At 44.2% G+C, this 16,206-nt stretch overlaps 1 protein-coding gene across 3 annotated transcripts in view; it reads right to left on the bottom strand.

Annotated features, from left to right (window-relative positions):
• The window catches only part of LOC144753746 (immunoglobulin superfamily member 1-like), a 752,980-nt gene that overhangs the window by 308,205 nt on the left and 428,569 nt on the right, over positions 1 to 16,206 (bottom strand). For all 3 annotated transcript variants that reach the window (XM_078641329.1, XM_078641330.1, XM_078641327.1), the window contains one exon: positions 1,749 to 2,042. In XM_078641329.1, the coding sequence (XP_078497455.1) occupies positions 1,749 to 2,042 (294 nt within the window). The remainder of the gene's footprint in view (positions 1 to 1,748; positions 2,043 to 16,206) is intronic.

The raw sequence follows: 16,206 nt of genomic DNA, 5'->3' as shown, positions 1-16,206 counted from the left end.
CATGGTAATTGGTAAATCAGTCCTCTTTAACGTTTATCAAGTGCCTGTGCACAGCCTACTGGCTATCCTGTCAAGGGAACAGCCTCACTTCTCCACATCCAAAGGCCTTGTCTTTGCTTTGGGAGTAAGTTCACATCTCATCAAGGGGCGTTTCAGCTTCGTGGTGGCAGTTGGTGCTCATGCAAGTGGGCCTCAAGAGGATTTCATCAGGAAAAAGGTAACTCCCAAGGGTCCCTTTTCCAAACTTTTTACCAAACATTCAACTTCATCAGTGAATTGGGCTTTTTGATAAATATTTCAAAACGTCTAAGAATGAATTTTGTTGCTGTTTCCTAGCCAGAAATAATACTATTAAATCTAATATTGCACCCCAATGCTTTCCTATGAAACAGTCAATTTCGCTACAGTGAAAATAGCTGTTGGGTTTTTCTTACTGTAAGGACATGTTTAACACTAAACTTGTACATGTTCTACTTTTAAATACCATGTGTCCTCTCTTATGGGCAGTATGGCCTAATTAAGGGTGAGTTAATAATATTTATAAGGAAGGGTCTGACCTTCAAAAGTGGTCATTTTGCCAGGCAGAATTTGCCATTTAAAACTGCTTAGCCAGGCTACAAATTATACTTTTGCAGTCTTGTGTGCCCTGTCATTGAAGTAGGTGGCGCAATGTGTGCTGCAGTTCAATAGTGAAATTTAACTCACAGGCCCTGGGTACACTTTGTACCAGATACTAAGAACTTATAGATAAGTTAATTATGACTATCAGGCATATTCCAATTACACCATGTTAAAAGTGGAGGAAAGAGGCTTTATCACAGGTTAGCAGAGGTAAAGTGCACAGAGTTCTACAGCCAGCAAGAATATAGGGTCCCGCAAACTGTGAAAAATTACTTGAAACCTTGCAGAAAGGACACTCTTTCTATGCACATTTTCTGTCCTGAGCTAGTAATTAGGCCTGTGCGTGATATTCCACTCTGCTCGCAGAGATTGCAGAGTTTTTTCCACTTTGTGCGCCGCGTAGAAGGTGGAGTTCTGAAACACTCCATGTAGCGGGCAGCACAACATCTTTCCTCTCACCCTGCTCGCCAAAGTTGGTGAGCGAGAAATTCTTCCTCCATAACACCTCCCAACGAGATTTCTCAACGCGAGCGGTTGCAGCTTGTCACTACCGCTCGCATTCAGAAACTTTCCGCTCACGTTGAGGAAGCTGCTTCTTGAGTAGAACATCTCAAGAGGCAGAAAATAGCATTGCCCTCTTGCTCTGTGCGTGGTGCTGTTCACCCTGATTTTACAATGTAGGGCAAACACCCAGTATTAAAAATCTGCACTCGCTGCACAAAGTAACGCTCTCTGCCTTTTGTGGAACTCCAGGGAGCACAGCTGAGTTTTTTGGTCACTTACTGGAGGTCTGCCTAGCGGGAACTCTGTGAACTTCACCCAGGCCTACTAGCAATCAGCTTTTTACTAAAAACCATTTAAAAAATGCTTATGATTGTTTTTTTTAACCTATCTTAACAAAGTAATATACTTATTCAATGAAACTGTTATCCTGGATGGAGGCGCCATCTTTTTAGAGTTATTTAGCTAAAAATTGATTATGAAAATTGACAGAAAATAATGGCTGGAAGTAATATGGGTCAGTGGATCCCCTGAAAATGCATCATTTGCCCCCAGAGTTCCATGGACCATAGGTTAAGACCCACTCCACTCCACAAGGTTTGCAGTAGACGCAGCATTTCGCTCACCTGTCACTGATATTGACACCGTGCCACTCTCCCCGGACTGGATAGCTCGCCGGAGTGTTTCTTTTGAGTACAAACAGCTGTAAGATCCCTCCGCCTCTGGATCAGAAGTAAATATCTTATAAGAGGCTCTGCCTGTGGATGAGACTTCCATCCGCTGCCCCCCTGGCTTCTTTATGAACTGGAATTGTAGAGGTGTGTGCTCCGCTGAAGCAATACATGTCACCGTCACAGGTTCCCCTCTGATGTAAACAGTGTAGTGAGGGGTCAGAGCTATGGACGGAGCTGGGGGAGTATCTGAAAAAGAGAATGGTGCCCATCAAGAAGGCAGACAGATATGCATCACAGACAAGATTCTGAATTTACAGAGACATAGAAGATGGATTCATGAAATTAAATGCTATCATAGCTTCAAAAAACAACCACTAGGCTCTTTTATACTGAGCTGTAAATAATAGGTAGAAAAATATGCTAGCACAAATAGTGGTGCTAGAACAATTTTCAGAGTGGGGGTTCTGCAATCAGTGTTACATTACATCACTGAACTCATAGTGACTGTGAAAAACCAAAGTGGCACACAAAACACAGGTGCAGCAAATTATCCACGCCCATTTGACAACAGAGAAGTAAGGGTGTAGTATGTCACTGGTGGTGCACTTTGGAGCAGTCTGTTGCAAATATGTTACTCATGCATGGTGTGGTAGTGCAGTGTCATTTATAAACAGCATGTTTTCTGTTGAAATGGACACTAACCTAAAACTATAGAGAGCACAAACCATAATGTATGGATAAGGGGTTTCAGCGAATATTTGTCGTTTTGCATCACCAAGAAAAAGTTCTTGATTTGTTTTGATTCAGATAAAATCTTTGGTTTCATCACACTTTGCTAAAAAAAACACTAAAGGCCTCATTATGATGTCAGTGGGAAAGGCAGTCAGATTCACCAAAATCGTGTCGGAACCTATGTTTCTGACTCGATCGGAATCATTTCCAACTGACCGATTATGATGTACTCGGTCGGAAAGCAAACCGTTTGGTCAGTCCGAATCGGTTCCAACCGTCATTCTGGGACTCCGGGTCGGTCGTAGCCGAATCGTACAGCACTACTGACCACGTTTCTGACCGACATATTACGATGTTGGATTCGGACAGCCTTTCCGAATCGGTCTGTTTGACAGAAAAAGGCTGTCAGAAACTGAATGTGGGGGCCTCTAGCAGGCCCCCCTTCATCCTGAGACCTCGAGTTGGGGGCCAAGGGGGTACCGATGGGATCCATCTTTCGAACCATGCACAGTGTGGCAGGCACCATGGAGGTGCAGGGTTTTCTGCAGCCACCCCTTTTTCCAATGGGAGCCTGTGTTGTCGGTGGGACCACTGGCTCCTATTGAAGTCAATGGGAGACTTTCCGAACGGTGTTCAGAAACATCGTAATCGGTTGGTCGGACTTGCCGAACACGAGTTGGTCGGCACCGATTCCGACAAGGAGTCGATTGGTTTGCTTTCTGACCGACATCGTAATGAGGCCCCAAATGTGCACTCTCCTAACTGCTGATATTTTTTTTAATATTTCTACAATTCATTTATAGGTATTTTACACCAGCGAGACTACTACAAAGTTCAATTTACAAAATACTCTCCAGAGGGGCATTTCCAGTTCTGGGTAATTCCCTTTGGGTTGAAAAATGCCCCAGCCGCCTTTTAATGGTTGCTAATCAGGTTTTGACCTGACTGGAAGATTTCAGTGCTGCCAACCTGGATGACACTGCAGTGGACTTCAGCTGGGAAGATCACTGGCAGCACCTCTGGGAAGTGTTGAAAGCTCTGCAGAAGGCAGGCCGCACTATAAAGGCCAGTAAGTGCCAAATAGGGCCGGGATCTGTGGTATACTAAGGACACCAGGTAGGAAGCAGCCAGGTGGTGCCACTACAACCTAAGATTGACACATTTCTAGTTTGGGAGCCCCCAAGGCCCAGACTGAGGTGAGAGCCTTTTTAGGTCTTAACGATTATTAAAGGAGATTTGTCAAGGAGTGTGGCACCATTGTAGCTCCCTTTACTGTACTGACTTGTAGGAAGCAGCCCAGGAACGAGATCTGGACTGAGACTTGCCAGACCGCTCCATTGATCCCCTGCAGGCTGTCATGTGCACGAAGTCCGTGCAAAAGGAGCTCAACTTCTCCAAGGAATTTGTGCAGACAGATGCTTCAGAGCATGGTGTGGGGCCCGTTCTAGCACAGCTAAACAAAGACTGTAGCATTCATTAGCAGTACTTACCAGCAATCAGAGATGGAGCACAATTGATAGAGAAGCTTTTTTCTGTTATCTGGGTACTGAAGAAGCTAAGACTCTACTTGTTTGGGACACACTTCCGGGTTCAAACAGGTCTGTCCAGATTCTTCCGCCTTAGGGATGAGAACTCCCAATCGGTTGGGTAGTTCTCCCTACTTTCAGCTGGAAGGGACATGTGTTAGACCAGGCATCTTTGCCATGGTTTCCCAATAGTTTTGCCTCTGCCTCCTGTATTTTTGACTAAGTGCTGCACTTTCTTTTTGCTGGTTAGTTATTCTGGGCACTTTACCCTTGCTGATCAGATCAAAAGTGTAAGTGCTCCCAGTATAAATTGTGATTCTGCTTGGTTATCCATGAGAAGCATATTTGATTTACTAGTAAGTCCCTAGTAAAGTGCACTGTGTGTGTCAAGGGCCGGTGAATCAAATGCTACTAGTAAGCTTGTAGCACTCATTGTGCCACCCACATGAGTAGCCCTGAGAACTTGTCTCATGCCTGCCACTGCAGTGTCAGTGAGTGCTGTTTTAAACTGCCATGTCGACCTGGAAAGTGCATCTAATTGGCAGGCCCTAACCTTCCCTTTTATACATGTAAGGCACCCCTAGGATAGGCTGAAGGTACCCCCATTTACAGGGTGTAGTTTATGTAAAAGTAAGACATAGGCTATTGTGTTCTACATGTCCTAATAGTGAAATACTGCCAATTTCGTTTATCACTATTGCAAGATCTGCCTCTCTCATAGGTTATCATTGGAGCTACCTTGTAACATTTTACAAGTGTAATCCTCAATTGAGAAGTGATAGTGATTTGTAACTTGGGCTGCCTGAGCTCAGAATTTAAAAATACATCTTTTAGTGAAGGTGGTTTTTAGGTCTCGCTGAGTCAGCGCGCATGCGCTGTTCAGATAGACATTTAGTGGCGGCTTTGGGAAGTGCTCCCAAAGGCCACCAGCTTGCTAGAACGCGCACAAACCTGCGTGCTGCTGCACGCGCATCCCTAGCGTGCTTCGCGTCATCGCGATCACTTTCGCTTTCACAGCGACATGATCGCGATGACTTTCTCTTTGTGATTGTGGCTGGAGGGTATGTATACACGAGGTAAACAGTGGCAGGGTACCTCTGTTTTTATTTTTTCTTCTTTAAAAATATATTGTGCTGCTGCGCGTGCATCCCTTGCGTGTTTTGTGTCATCACTATCACTTTCGCTTTCACAGCGATCACGATCACTTTCTCTTTGTGATTGTGGCTGGAGGTTACATATACACGAGGTAAACAGTGACAGGGTCCCTCTGTTTTTATTTTTTCTTCTTGAAAATAATATTGTCAAATCCATTTTACAGAAAGAGCCATTCTGTCCAGCTCGGCTTTGTTCATTCTCGTCTCCTTCTGCTCTCCACCTTCCCGCAGCGCCTGTTGCCTCTTTTGCTGCATAGAAATCTGTGGCTATGGCTGGAGCCGTCGAGCCTTTGGTAAGACCTTAGTATGAAAGAGCCCAGCGTTTTCATTGTACTTGGGCTAGCAGCACATGTACTCGGAAAGGGCAACCGGCGAGGCCCTGTGGAGCTCATCTGTGCGGCTCGGCGGGCCGCGCTCTGAAGAAACAGCGCCTGCAACCAGAGCGCGGCAAAACGGCCTGCCCTCGCGTTTTTCTCTTTTGCTCCCTGGTACGACCTGCCTTTCTATTTGGGAATCTGCAGGAAGGGTAGACGCCTATGTTCAGTCATGTTGTTTTTTCTACGTACATTGTAAATCCAAGCCTGGCCTCGCCATGCTTATCAATGTGTCCATTGTAACACGTTTGCTGTTTGGTACACTGTCACGAATCTGCAGGCAGGGTAGACGCCTGTGTTCAGTTATGTTGTTTTTTCTATGTACATTGTAAATGCATTGTAATGCCTCGCCAGGCTTATCAATGTGTCCACTGTAACGCGTTTGCTGTTTGGTACACTGTCATGCTATCCCTGGTGCGTGATGCTATGCCTCTCTTTATTCTCGCTTACTGTAGCAACGCCTGGTTATCCCCGCCATCCCCCATCCTGCTAGATACAGCAGCACAGAAAACTTAACAAAACATGTGTATATGTAAAGCGCAAATTCACCCAAGGGTATCTTGGTGCAGTATAATAGATATTTATGGTTAACCAACTCAGTGGTACTCATTTATTGACCATAGTAGGATGAAAAGCTGAGTCAACTGACCGGGATTTGAACCTGTGACTGCGAGGCGGCAAAAACAGTCTAAATATCGCCTCAGTGGGCGAAGTACGTACAACTTCAATCATGACGCCTTAGTTGATCTTCATTGTATAATCCAAACACAAAATACATTTCAATCCGTTCATCTTTTATTGCTTTGATAGACATCTTAAAAATAAAAACAAAAGCATTGGGATTGCCAATAGGTCTCGCCTTTGGGACCTTATAAGTGTTTAGCCACGCAACAGTTGATGTGGTTGCACAAAGGATATTATGCTGCATAAATAAATAATTAGAAGGTCCCAAAAGCCAGAATTATTGTCTATGCCAATGCTTGGCGTGGTTGTGGGTGTGGTTGTGTGTGTAGTTCGTGCTATTTAAAAAACAAGCAAAAAAAAACAATTGTAATGCAATAGGTCTCACATTACTGAATCTTTGAGCTACTAGTGTTGCATTATTATTAGCAATGCCAACAGCTCAAACTTTTATAATGCGAGACATATTGCATTGCAAATGCTTGTTAAATTGTGAGTTTGAGAATGCCACTTTAGAAAGTAGGCATTTTCTTGTTTAACCATCCTATTTCTCTGCCTGTGTAATCAACATCTGGTTTAGACTGACAGAAGCTGTTTGTGCATTCCCTCTAGACAGTCATGCAAAGGAGCTGAGGTGTGTCCTGCATATCCTGATGAGCCATCACCAGGCTGATGTGTCTTTCTGGGCTAGAGAGGTGGGAGGAGTTGTCACTAACACCGAAATAGGGCTTTGCCTATCCTCTCACAATGCTATCTCCACTCCCCTGGAGTGTTTCTGGAGCCAGGTCTGGGCAAAACAAAAATTGAGAACAACAAAGACTTTCTCTGAAGTTTGCCAACTTTAAATGCCAAAGGGCTATAAGACCTAAAACCTCAAACTTTTAGAACACTTCTGGATGAAGAGAAGAGCTGAAGAGTTGTAAGCTGGAGTACTGCCTCAGAAGCCGGCTACACGAGCAGACATTCACGCGGGACGCTCGAGACCTTCATAAAAGAGGACTTACACGAAGTAAACTGTCTCGTGTTTGGTCGAGGGTATTTTATCGGAACCCTGAACCCCTACCGTGTTGAAAAACGCTTCATGTTGAATTGATTATTGAAGTTGACGATAGATTTACCGCGGTATGGGACACTGTGTTCTTATGATTTTTTACCAGCCATAATGCTGGACCTGTCATCTGCGCTGAAACTTTAATAAAGACCTTCGCAAGTATTTTTTATCAGAATTCTGTGTATTCAAAGAAGATAATTCGCTGGACGAATATCTCCACTTAACTATAAGGAGGCAGCATACCCTTTATGATACACGGCCAGACCCCTTGCTTGCTAGAGAAGTATTGGGAAACATTTATACGCACTGTCCTGATGAAGGCGGGTTCTAACTGAATATACCGCCGAAACGCGTTGATGCAAGGAGTTAATCCGGGTTGATAAATTAAGGAAGATTCAATATAACTGTTTAGTGTTTGAGTTCATTCCTTTTCCCTGTAGCTCCTTTTTATTGGAATGTTGATTTCATTGATTATTATTCCGTCCTGTATGTGTTTCCCAATTTTCAGTTTTTAATTTATGTAATGTATGCTTAATAAATTGTTTTAAATATTTTATTCTTCTAGAGTGTTTTCACATATATTTAAATTTTCGCCAATTTTCATTGCTTCCTTGTTACATGTTGGTTATTGGTCAGACCACTGTATGTCTGTGAGTACCTATGTATTAGTGTTAATTCGCCCAAAGGGAATTATTTTTTGACTTCTGGGCAAAACAAAAACTTGAGAACAACAAAGACTTTCTCTGAAGTTTGCCAACTTTAAATGCCAAAGGGCTATAAGACCTAAAACCTCAAACTTTTAGAACACTTCTGGATGAAGAGAAGAACTGAAGAGTTGTAAGGAGGAGTACTGCCTCCCTTGTGGTAACTAGTACTCAACGGCTCTCCTCCTGTGTGGCAGTAAGGAACCAACATCGCCTGGGCCCATCGATGCCTCACCTCTGTGGCACCGCACGGACAGGGTGCATACCACTCCCACCTAGACAACCCCCATTTCCAACAGAATGGTTGGCTATCTGTCATAAAAGGCAGGAAACTTTCTATGGGCCGTGAAGCCACATTGCACCATATGTTCATCTGTAGAGTGCTTTAGCAGCATGTAGGGGCAACAGATCCCAGCAGTGCATTCAGGGTTTTAGCAAGGGCTTATGTGTCACTACCCCAACTGTCTAGAAGAATGTTTTGGCATTTGGGTTTCCCATCACGAAGTGGAACTAAAACAGAACTGAAGGAGAGAGGGAACAGTGTAAAACATAGCTGGTTCATGGGCCAAAAGCTATGCAACCACTGGGCAAAGGCTCAGAGGAAGGGATTACCTGTCTCCTATGAATGTATAGGCAGTTCCAGATGTACCCAAGGCCCTTACTACCAATGTATATGTGTGTGGTGGAGGGGCACAACGAGAAAGCGAGATACTGTGTGTTTTACTGAGAAAGAGATTGTCTGTGAAGCTTGTACTGCTGCTGTCCTCAGAGCTCCTAATGTGTGTGTGCTTGCATCTAACAGGGATTATTTGCTGGTGCGTTTCTTTATAGATTATGTGAGTTAACATGCTTGCAAAGTTCTCTCACACAACAAATACATTGCATTGCTCGGACACAGAGCTGAGCTATTATGCTTGAAAACGCACAATTTTCCACAAATTGTGCTCCAAGCTTCTTGTCCCAAAACCAAGACAGGGGCCCCAATTCTAATTTTTGCCATCTGCCATAGAAAATGTTCTGACAGGCAGGGATAAAGGTTACACTTCAACATTGAAATTAACCCGGAGGCTGCAGATCAAAGGGGATGAGAATATGGCGATTGAAGATCAATAAGATATGGAATAGTTTTGGATCCAAACTTGGCAAGACAAGCATTAGGCTGTACTTGGTGGGCTATGAGAGTGATAGAGCAGAAATTCATATCCTACATGGGGTACCTGTTAGGAGTGCAATGTAATCACCAGTAGTATGCACTATCCTATTGTTCAGTGTTATTGGTAAAGTTAGATGTTAGAGGCAATATGAACCAACTAATATGTTCTTGTGACATTGACACGATTCAATGTGAAGTTTAACAATTGATTCATAGAATAGTACTGAAATGTATAAACAGTTCAATACACTTATATAGGGCAAATTAGTGATGTGACAAATTGATACGCTAAATGTACTGTGCGTGTTTATTAGGCCAATGATGTAGTTACAGTTAGCTTGGCCTGGCGAATAGAAGGTGAAGGGAGGTGTGTTCACACAGGAGGAGAAGAGGTCAAGGACGAAATGTTGCAGAGGGGCATACAGGCAGAAGGCCGTGAAAAGAATCAATATCATGGAAAATGTTGTGGCTGAGCCTACTGTAGAGTATGTGTGAGAAAGCATTGTGGAACACTTGATGAATACAATTTTGAATACATGATGCGTTGAAGAGAGGGACAGATGCTCATTTTCCATCTTGTCTTTCCAACAGAAAGCATTTGAGTACTAGCTTGCTCGTTGCTTTATGCTGCTGACCCATCCGATTGTAGAGTGACTTCTTAGGAAGACTCTTACCACTGACACCTTTCTTTTTTTAACCCTTTGCTTAAATGCTAAATTAGGGATGTCACTTCTAGAATGTGAGTAGAAATAGATAGAATTAAATGCTTTTGTAATATGAAATGCAGATGCAGGGGGATCTTGACTTTTGGTTTCTGTTTGCATGCTTAAAGGTCACAAACATGTTTGTTCTTTTGTTGCTGCATTGAGTAAATCTCTTCAGGAGATTTGGATTTCTTCTGTGTCCTTTGTATTTTTGTACTCTCAATCTGAGATTCCTTATATGCGTTTAATCAAAAGAGGGATGGAGAAGCAGAGATTCTTTCGGCTTCCATTAGGAACAGTCAGAATCAAAGGCCCCACAGGTCTATGGGCCTTCTTCAGGACCAAAATGAAGCTTGATCGGTCTCCCTCCAGGTGGAGGAACGCAGATCACTTGGAGAACTAAACACTCAAGTGATAAAAGACCCAATGATGATGCAACTCACTTAACCGACATAGTGGAGTACCAACATATACTGCACTTTGAGTTTAATGTGAATGAAAGTTTTTAGAATAGAAGATCGTAAGTCTCTGGCAAAAACAGGACATGTGATTCATTCCCCTTTGATTCTGACGAGATTTGTATATATTCAACTATTTTTGAATTTGTAATAGAACTTAACTAACCTTCTTTTGGTGACTGGTCTAACACTGAGATGATGTCCTAGAAAGAGGCTGTGTATGGAGGGAATCAGGATTTTAAGTGGGTCGGATTAAAAGCAGGTGCTGAGGCAGGTCCCTATCAGGCTATCAATTTTTGCCCTTACCCTCAGGGTGGAAAAAAATGTCAACTTTGCAGTAGTACCACTGCTTTTAGATGTATATTCAAAGAGACTTGTTTTAGTTCTCTCACAAGCTCATCATATCAAAACTGAAGCAAATTTTAATAACAAAGCCATCCTTGTTGCTTATTTATCTTATGCAACTTAAATCCATTGACAAAAGCAATAATTCTGGCTTGTTGTAGGTATAATGTTACCTGTTGTATCATACATATGGACGCAATTACAGAAACAGCAAAATACCAGTCGGGTGACAAAACTATGCTAAGCACAGATTTTTAGCTTAGATGTTTTAAAGCCACATCTTTAATTACATCGGCGACGCCCCTTTGATTAACCCCGCCGTTTTTTCATCCCATTGAAAGCCCTGGAAGGAATGATATAGGATGATGCAGGCCGTGAGTATGATCCCGTACCCTGCATGCAATCTTTCTCTCCCTGTCACAGATCTCATCGCAGTAACACTGTCAACAGACGAGGGATCTCGTCCATATATTTTTATCCAGTGTGCACAGCTGTAAGATTCGGAGGCCACTGGATTTCAAGTAGATCTCTGGCGAGTGGCCTTGCCCTCGGATATGAGTTCCAAAGATGATCCCTCTGCCTTCTTGAAGTACCCGAATCTTGTGGGTTGCTAACCAGATTGAGACTCAGACTACCCTGTGGCCAGGAGTTTAAGTGGAATGAAAATGCTGGGGGTCTCTCAAAGGGGCGTGTTTGATGTAATTAATGGCGTAGCTTAAAAAACCTAATCCAAAAATCTGTGCTTAGCAAAGTGTGCCGCCTGGCTAGTATTTTGCTGCTTCTTTTATTGCATACAGTTAGACAATACATCAAGTACCATTACACCTATAACAAGCCAGGACTATTGGCTTTGTCAATGGCTGTTAGTTGCATAGGATAAGTAAGCAACTACCATGGCTTTGTGGTATGTAGTATTGAAAATGCTTCCGTTCTGAAATGATGAGACTGAACAGTGCTTGAAATGGAGAAATAGAAGTTCAGGTGCATTGTAACAGAGTACATGCTTGTTTCTGAGTAGTGCTGGTACTCTCCAATTTAAAGTATTACATTTCTCTTGAGAAGTGTTGGTACTCTCCCTCTCAAAATAAAAAAAGTGGTGGTACTCAGTACTGGATAGTACCGGCCCATTTAAAGCACTGACTGTGAAAGAAGTATAACGAGTGTCTGAAGTTAAATCAAAGGCAGTGGTGCTTCTGCAGCGTTAAGATTTGTTTTTCACCATGGGTGTGAGGGCAAAAATAGAGAGCCCAATAGAGACCCGTCTCAGCACCTGCTTTTTAAAACTGCCAGTGATGAGCACCGGAAGGCCCCTGCCCACTTAACGCCCCACCTGTGGCATACTCAGAGTATCAGGAAATCAGAGAAATGGACGGAGCAGGAGAAGCATCTGAGAATAAGTGTGACATTTGCAATTAGACTGCATCTAAATAGAACATTGATTAGTCTATTTGAATTATGTGGCATTGCTAGCTAAATTATGCAGGAAGAAAATACGAATTATTTGGCACAATGCAGAACATTATTATTTCGCTATTTTGCCATAGTAAAACGCATTAATGTTGTTTGGGCAACAAGCTTTAGCTCTTTAGTACCAGTTGAAAACAGAAATTAAGCACTCAGTAACTAAAAGACAACTAGCCAGTCGTTACAGAGGGTGTGCCCCCGGGAAGCACCATGTGCGCCAGTGGCGGTGCGTCCATTGGGGGCATTGGGGCGTTGCCCCCCCGCCGGCACCCGCAGCTCCCTCGGCATCTTTGAACTGAAGAAAACTCTCAGTTTACTTAAGTATAAAGACGCCGAGGGACAATGCCTGTCAGTCAGCATGATGCAGGACCACCCACCCCCTTTAAAGTCTGAAGGGGGTGGGTGGTCCTGTGTCATGTTGACTGACAGGCATATTCAGGGGCAGGCAGCAGCACAGGTGCGCATGAATTGGGACGGAGGGCACATTTTTCAGCCTTGCCCACGCATGCGCACTTGTGCCTGCTCGGTTGGCGCATGCCCATTAGAAGAGCGAAACCTCGCTCTCCTAATGGGCAGGCGGGCAGAAAGCAACCATGCCCTGTGTCAATCCTAGCGCTGCTCCAGCGCCAGGATTGGCTGAGGACGGAGGGCGGGGTAACGGTTTCCGCTCCTGTGAAGGCGCCAAGGTCCCAGAAGATGCGGCACTAAGGCTGACCGGCGGGTACGTTTTCTTCATCCTTTAAATTAAAGTCTTTAGGAACTTATGTAACAGACTAGGTGGAGGTGTACGGCCAAAGGGGAGAGAGTTTTGGAGTGGAGTGGAGTTGGTATGGGTTCAGTCAGAGACAACAGGACGTGTAGTTGCCTCCGCGACGGGCCTGCCAGACCTGCGCCTCGGAGCTTCCCTCACAAGTGCACAGTTAAAGGGAATATGGAAGGGAAGGGATGATCTGTTTGAGGTGTCCTGTAGGGGCTACCATCGAGGGAGCAAACACCAGCCGCTCCTGGGGTTTTCAGACACCCCTAATTACATCTGTGACTCAAGCAGGAGCACGCTGTGTTCTGCACACTCTGCTCAATGATAAACATATCACTGTTGTGTTGTCTTGATAGATCGCTTCTCCAAGCTTGGGAAAGTGCCAGCCTAGTGGCGCGTCTCTCCTGTTCTGATGTGATAAATTAGGAAGGCAGCGGGAATCGAACACATGATTCGCTACACAATGAATTAAGGATTTTTGAGCACACAACTTACTTGAGTGTATTGGTTTGTACAAAAACCTGCATGAACTTAAGCTTGCTTGTCACAGTTCTATGACTTGTGAGTTATTTTAGGAAAGTGAAGTTATTCCTTTCAAGACAGCGCCGTTCAAATCTACAATGTGTACACAACATATGTCGGAATCATCATAGGACATACTGCTATGTACCGTTTTTAGTCAAAAGCATTTTTCGCCTCCGGAAAGAGCACGTGGCATAACGGTCAGAGCTGTCAGCTTTGATGTGAGAGCACCAGGTTCAAGTCTCGACTTCGGCTTAAATACTGTGTTCTGCTCTACAAAAGCACGCCCAGCAGTAAACCCTGTACCACATACATGCACGTTAATGCCATACCTCGTGTGCGTGTGTTCACAGTGACCAACTGGTTGGCGTGATAAAGTTGTGTTTGTATTTAAATTTGTGACAGCACAGGCGTCACTCCCTCCAGACGCACTTCGCGCTGTCTATGCTTCCCTCTCAGCCCCAGAGTCCAGCTGTCTTCAGCTTTCAATCGAAGTTTGTCTCCTGTCGCACGTCTGAGCTGTCCGCCACCGCCTCTGTTTGTGTGTCGTGGTTCTCCACACTCTTCTCAATCTGCCTCCACGTCTCTCCATTGGCATTACCCCTCTCTCTCCCGGTGTCTTCCTGTCTCTCTCACTCTCTGAATTGCATTCACTCAGCTCAATTGAATATTTCTGTTAGCTGTACCGTATGCCTCTCTGTCCTGTCTGTCCCTGTACATATCTTTCTGAGGTTCAGCCGCCTTTCTTCCAGTCTCTGTGTCCATCTCTGCTTGTTATACAGTTCCTGTCTACATCTGTACTTGATCGCTATATTTGTTTTGTTTGTTTGTTTGTTTCAACCCCCCCTAGTATTTCATATTCCACTTCTTTTCAAGACCTATTAGCCCTTCTCACCCATTTCTCTCTCCCATATCGTGTGAAAAGGGGTTCATTTTTGGAACGGTTGTCAAGTCTTTCCTCCTTGTCTGTCTGAGAGAGCACACATCAGGATGATTTGATAAATAAGGGTTAGTGCTAGAATGAATACAAAGTGATTACGTATCATGCATATAGATGCAGAATGTAAAGACCTTAGTTTATTTTCCGCTCGCATTGCCTTTGTTAGTCTTGTGATCATTAAATGTATATTATTAAGAGACCTGTGGTTCTACTTATATGAAAACTGTACTGCTTAAAAGTGGTTTGTCAGCATATGAGCATCCACATTTTTATTTTAGAGCAGCACTGCAGTGATCTATCAAAGATATACATCAGTTAGATTAAAATGAGTCATTACCAATCTACGTCGTTTTTAACTTATAGGGTAGCATAATGGGGTAATGGGCAATATGGGGTACCGCAGGGCTCTGCGATCAGCCCTGTCCTGTTTAACATCTACCTTCAGCCTCTGTTCTCTATAATTAAATCTTTCGGCATTGACTTGGTCAATTATGCCGACGACACTCAACTGGTGTTCTCCCTTGAAGGGAGACAAGCAGTGTCGATGGACCTCTTCCAGGAGTGTATGCGGCAGACGGCTGGATGGCTCAGGAGCAATTCCCTACAATTTAATGGTCGGAAGACAGAGGTGATTTACTGCCCCACGGCCAGACTGTCCCAACAGCTACCCCTGGAGTTCAGGCTTACACCTGAAGAGGAACCTCTTACCCCAGCTAAAACGGTGCGAAACCTGGGAGTCTGGGTGGACAGCAACCTTCAAATGGAATCACAGGCTAACAAGACTGTGGGGGTGTGTCTATACCTGTTGCGTATGTTACGCCAGATCCTTCCACTACTCCCTAAAGATACGCGTGCCTTGGTAGTGAGGAATATAGTGCTGAGTAGGCTGGACTACTGCAACTCCCTGTATTTGGGAGCGCCGCAATACATCTTTCAGGGGTTGCAGAGAGTCCAGTCTATGGCGGCAAAGATGGTGTTGAATAAACAAAGTAGGTCCTCAACAGCGTTGGCCCTGAGAGAACTTCACTGGTTGCCCATCAGGGAAAGGATGCATTTTAAATCACTCTGCATTGTATTTAGAGCTGCGCACAATTTGGGTCCTATTCCGTTACGAGAGAAATTTACGTGGTATAATCCAAAAAGGCAGCTACAATCTTCTAGTACAGGCCTGTTGGCGACTACTAGATTTAGGCGCTCCAGGATGGGGGGGAGGGCCTTTAGCGTGGTGGCCGCCCAACTATGGAATGGACTGCCACAGAACATTAGACAGGCCAACTCGTTGACGGAATTCAGAAAGAGCCTGAAAACTTGGCTCTTCCCTAGAACTGACCTTTAACACTGCCCTTACAGTTGCTTTGGTTGCGTGTAGGCTGATTGTTCTAAGTCTGAGCGCCAGGATACCCGTAGGGTAACAGTTGCGCTAAATAAAAGCTCAATTCAATTCAATTCAACTGTGAACTAGCTTACACCACGAAAAGTCCCCCCCCCCCTCGCACCCTCCTTTTGCAGTTTTGGCTCGCTCGCTTATTACATTAGGGTACAACATTTTTCGCCTAACCACTTTGAAAAACCACCAGCCGCCACTGTGTGCGACACGTTTCTTTGGCTAAAATATGCAAATAATGCAGTAGATTGTTTACATATCAAGTGCTGAAACTATTCTGATGCGGAAAACGGCTGTAGAACTGCATAATTCCTGTGACCCTGGGTATATAGACCAATTACAAGAAAAAGTCAGAAAATGTATAGTCACGAACCCCTCGTCTTAGGCAGGAGCGCCCCCAGACTGCAATCCCTCTAAAATGTTTGCATTTGCCACCATCTCCTTCTATGCATGACCCTACT

The sequence above is a fragment of the Lissotriton helveticus genome, chromosome 5_1, assembly GCF_964261635.1.
Source record: "Lissotriton helveticus chromosome 5_1, aLisHel1.1, whole genome shotgun sequence".
In the NCBI taxonomy this organism is placed as follows: Eukaryota; Metazoa; Chordata; class Amphibia; order Caudata; family Salamandridae; genus Lissotriton; species Lissotriton helveticus.
Note: the sequence above shows the minus strand (reverse complement) of the source record. Positions and strands in the feature narration are given on the sequence as shown.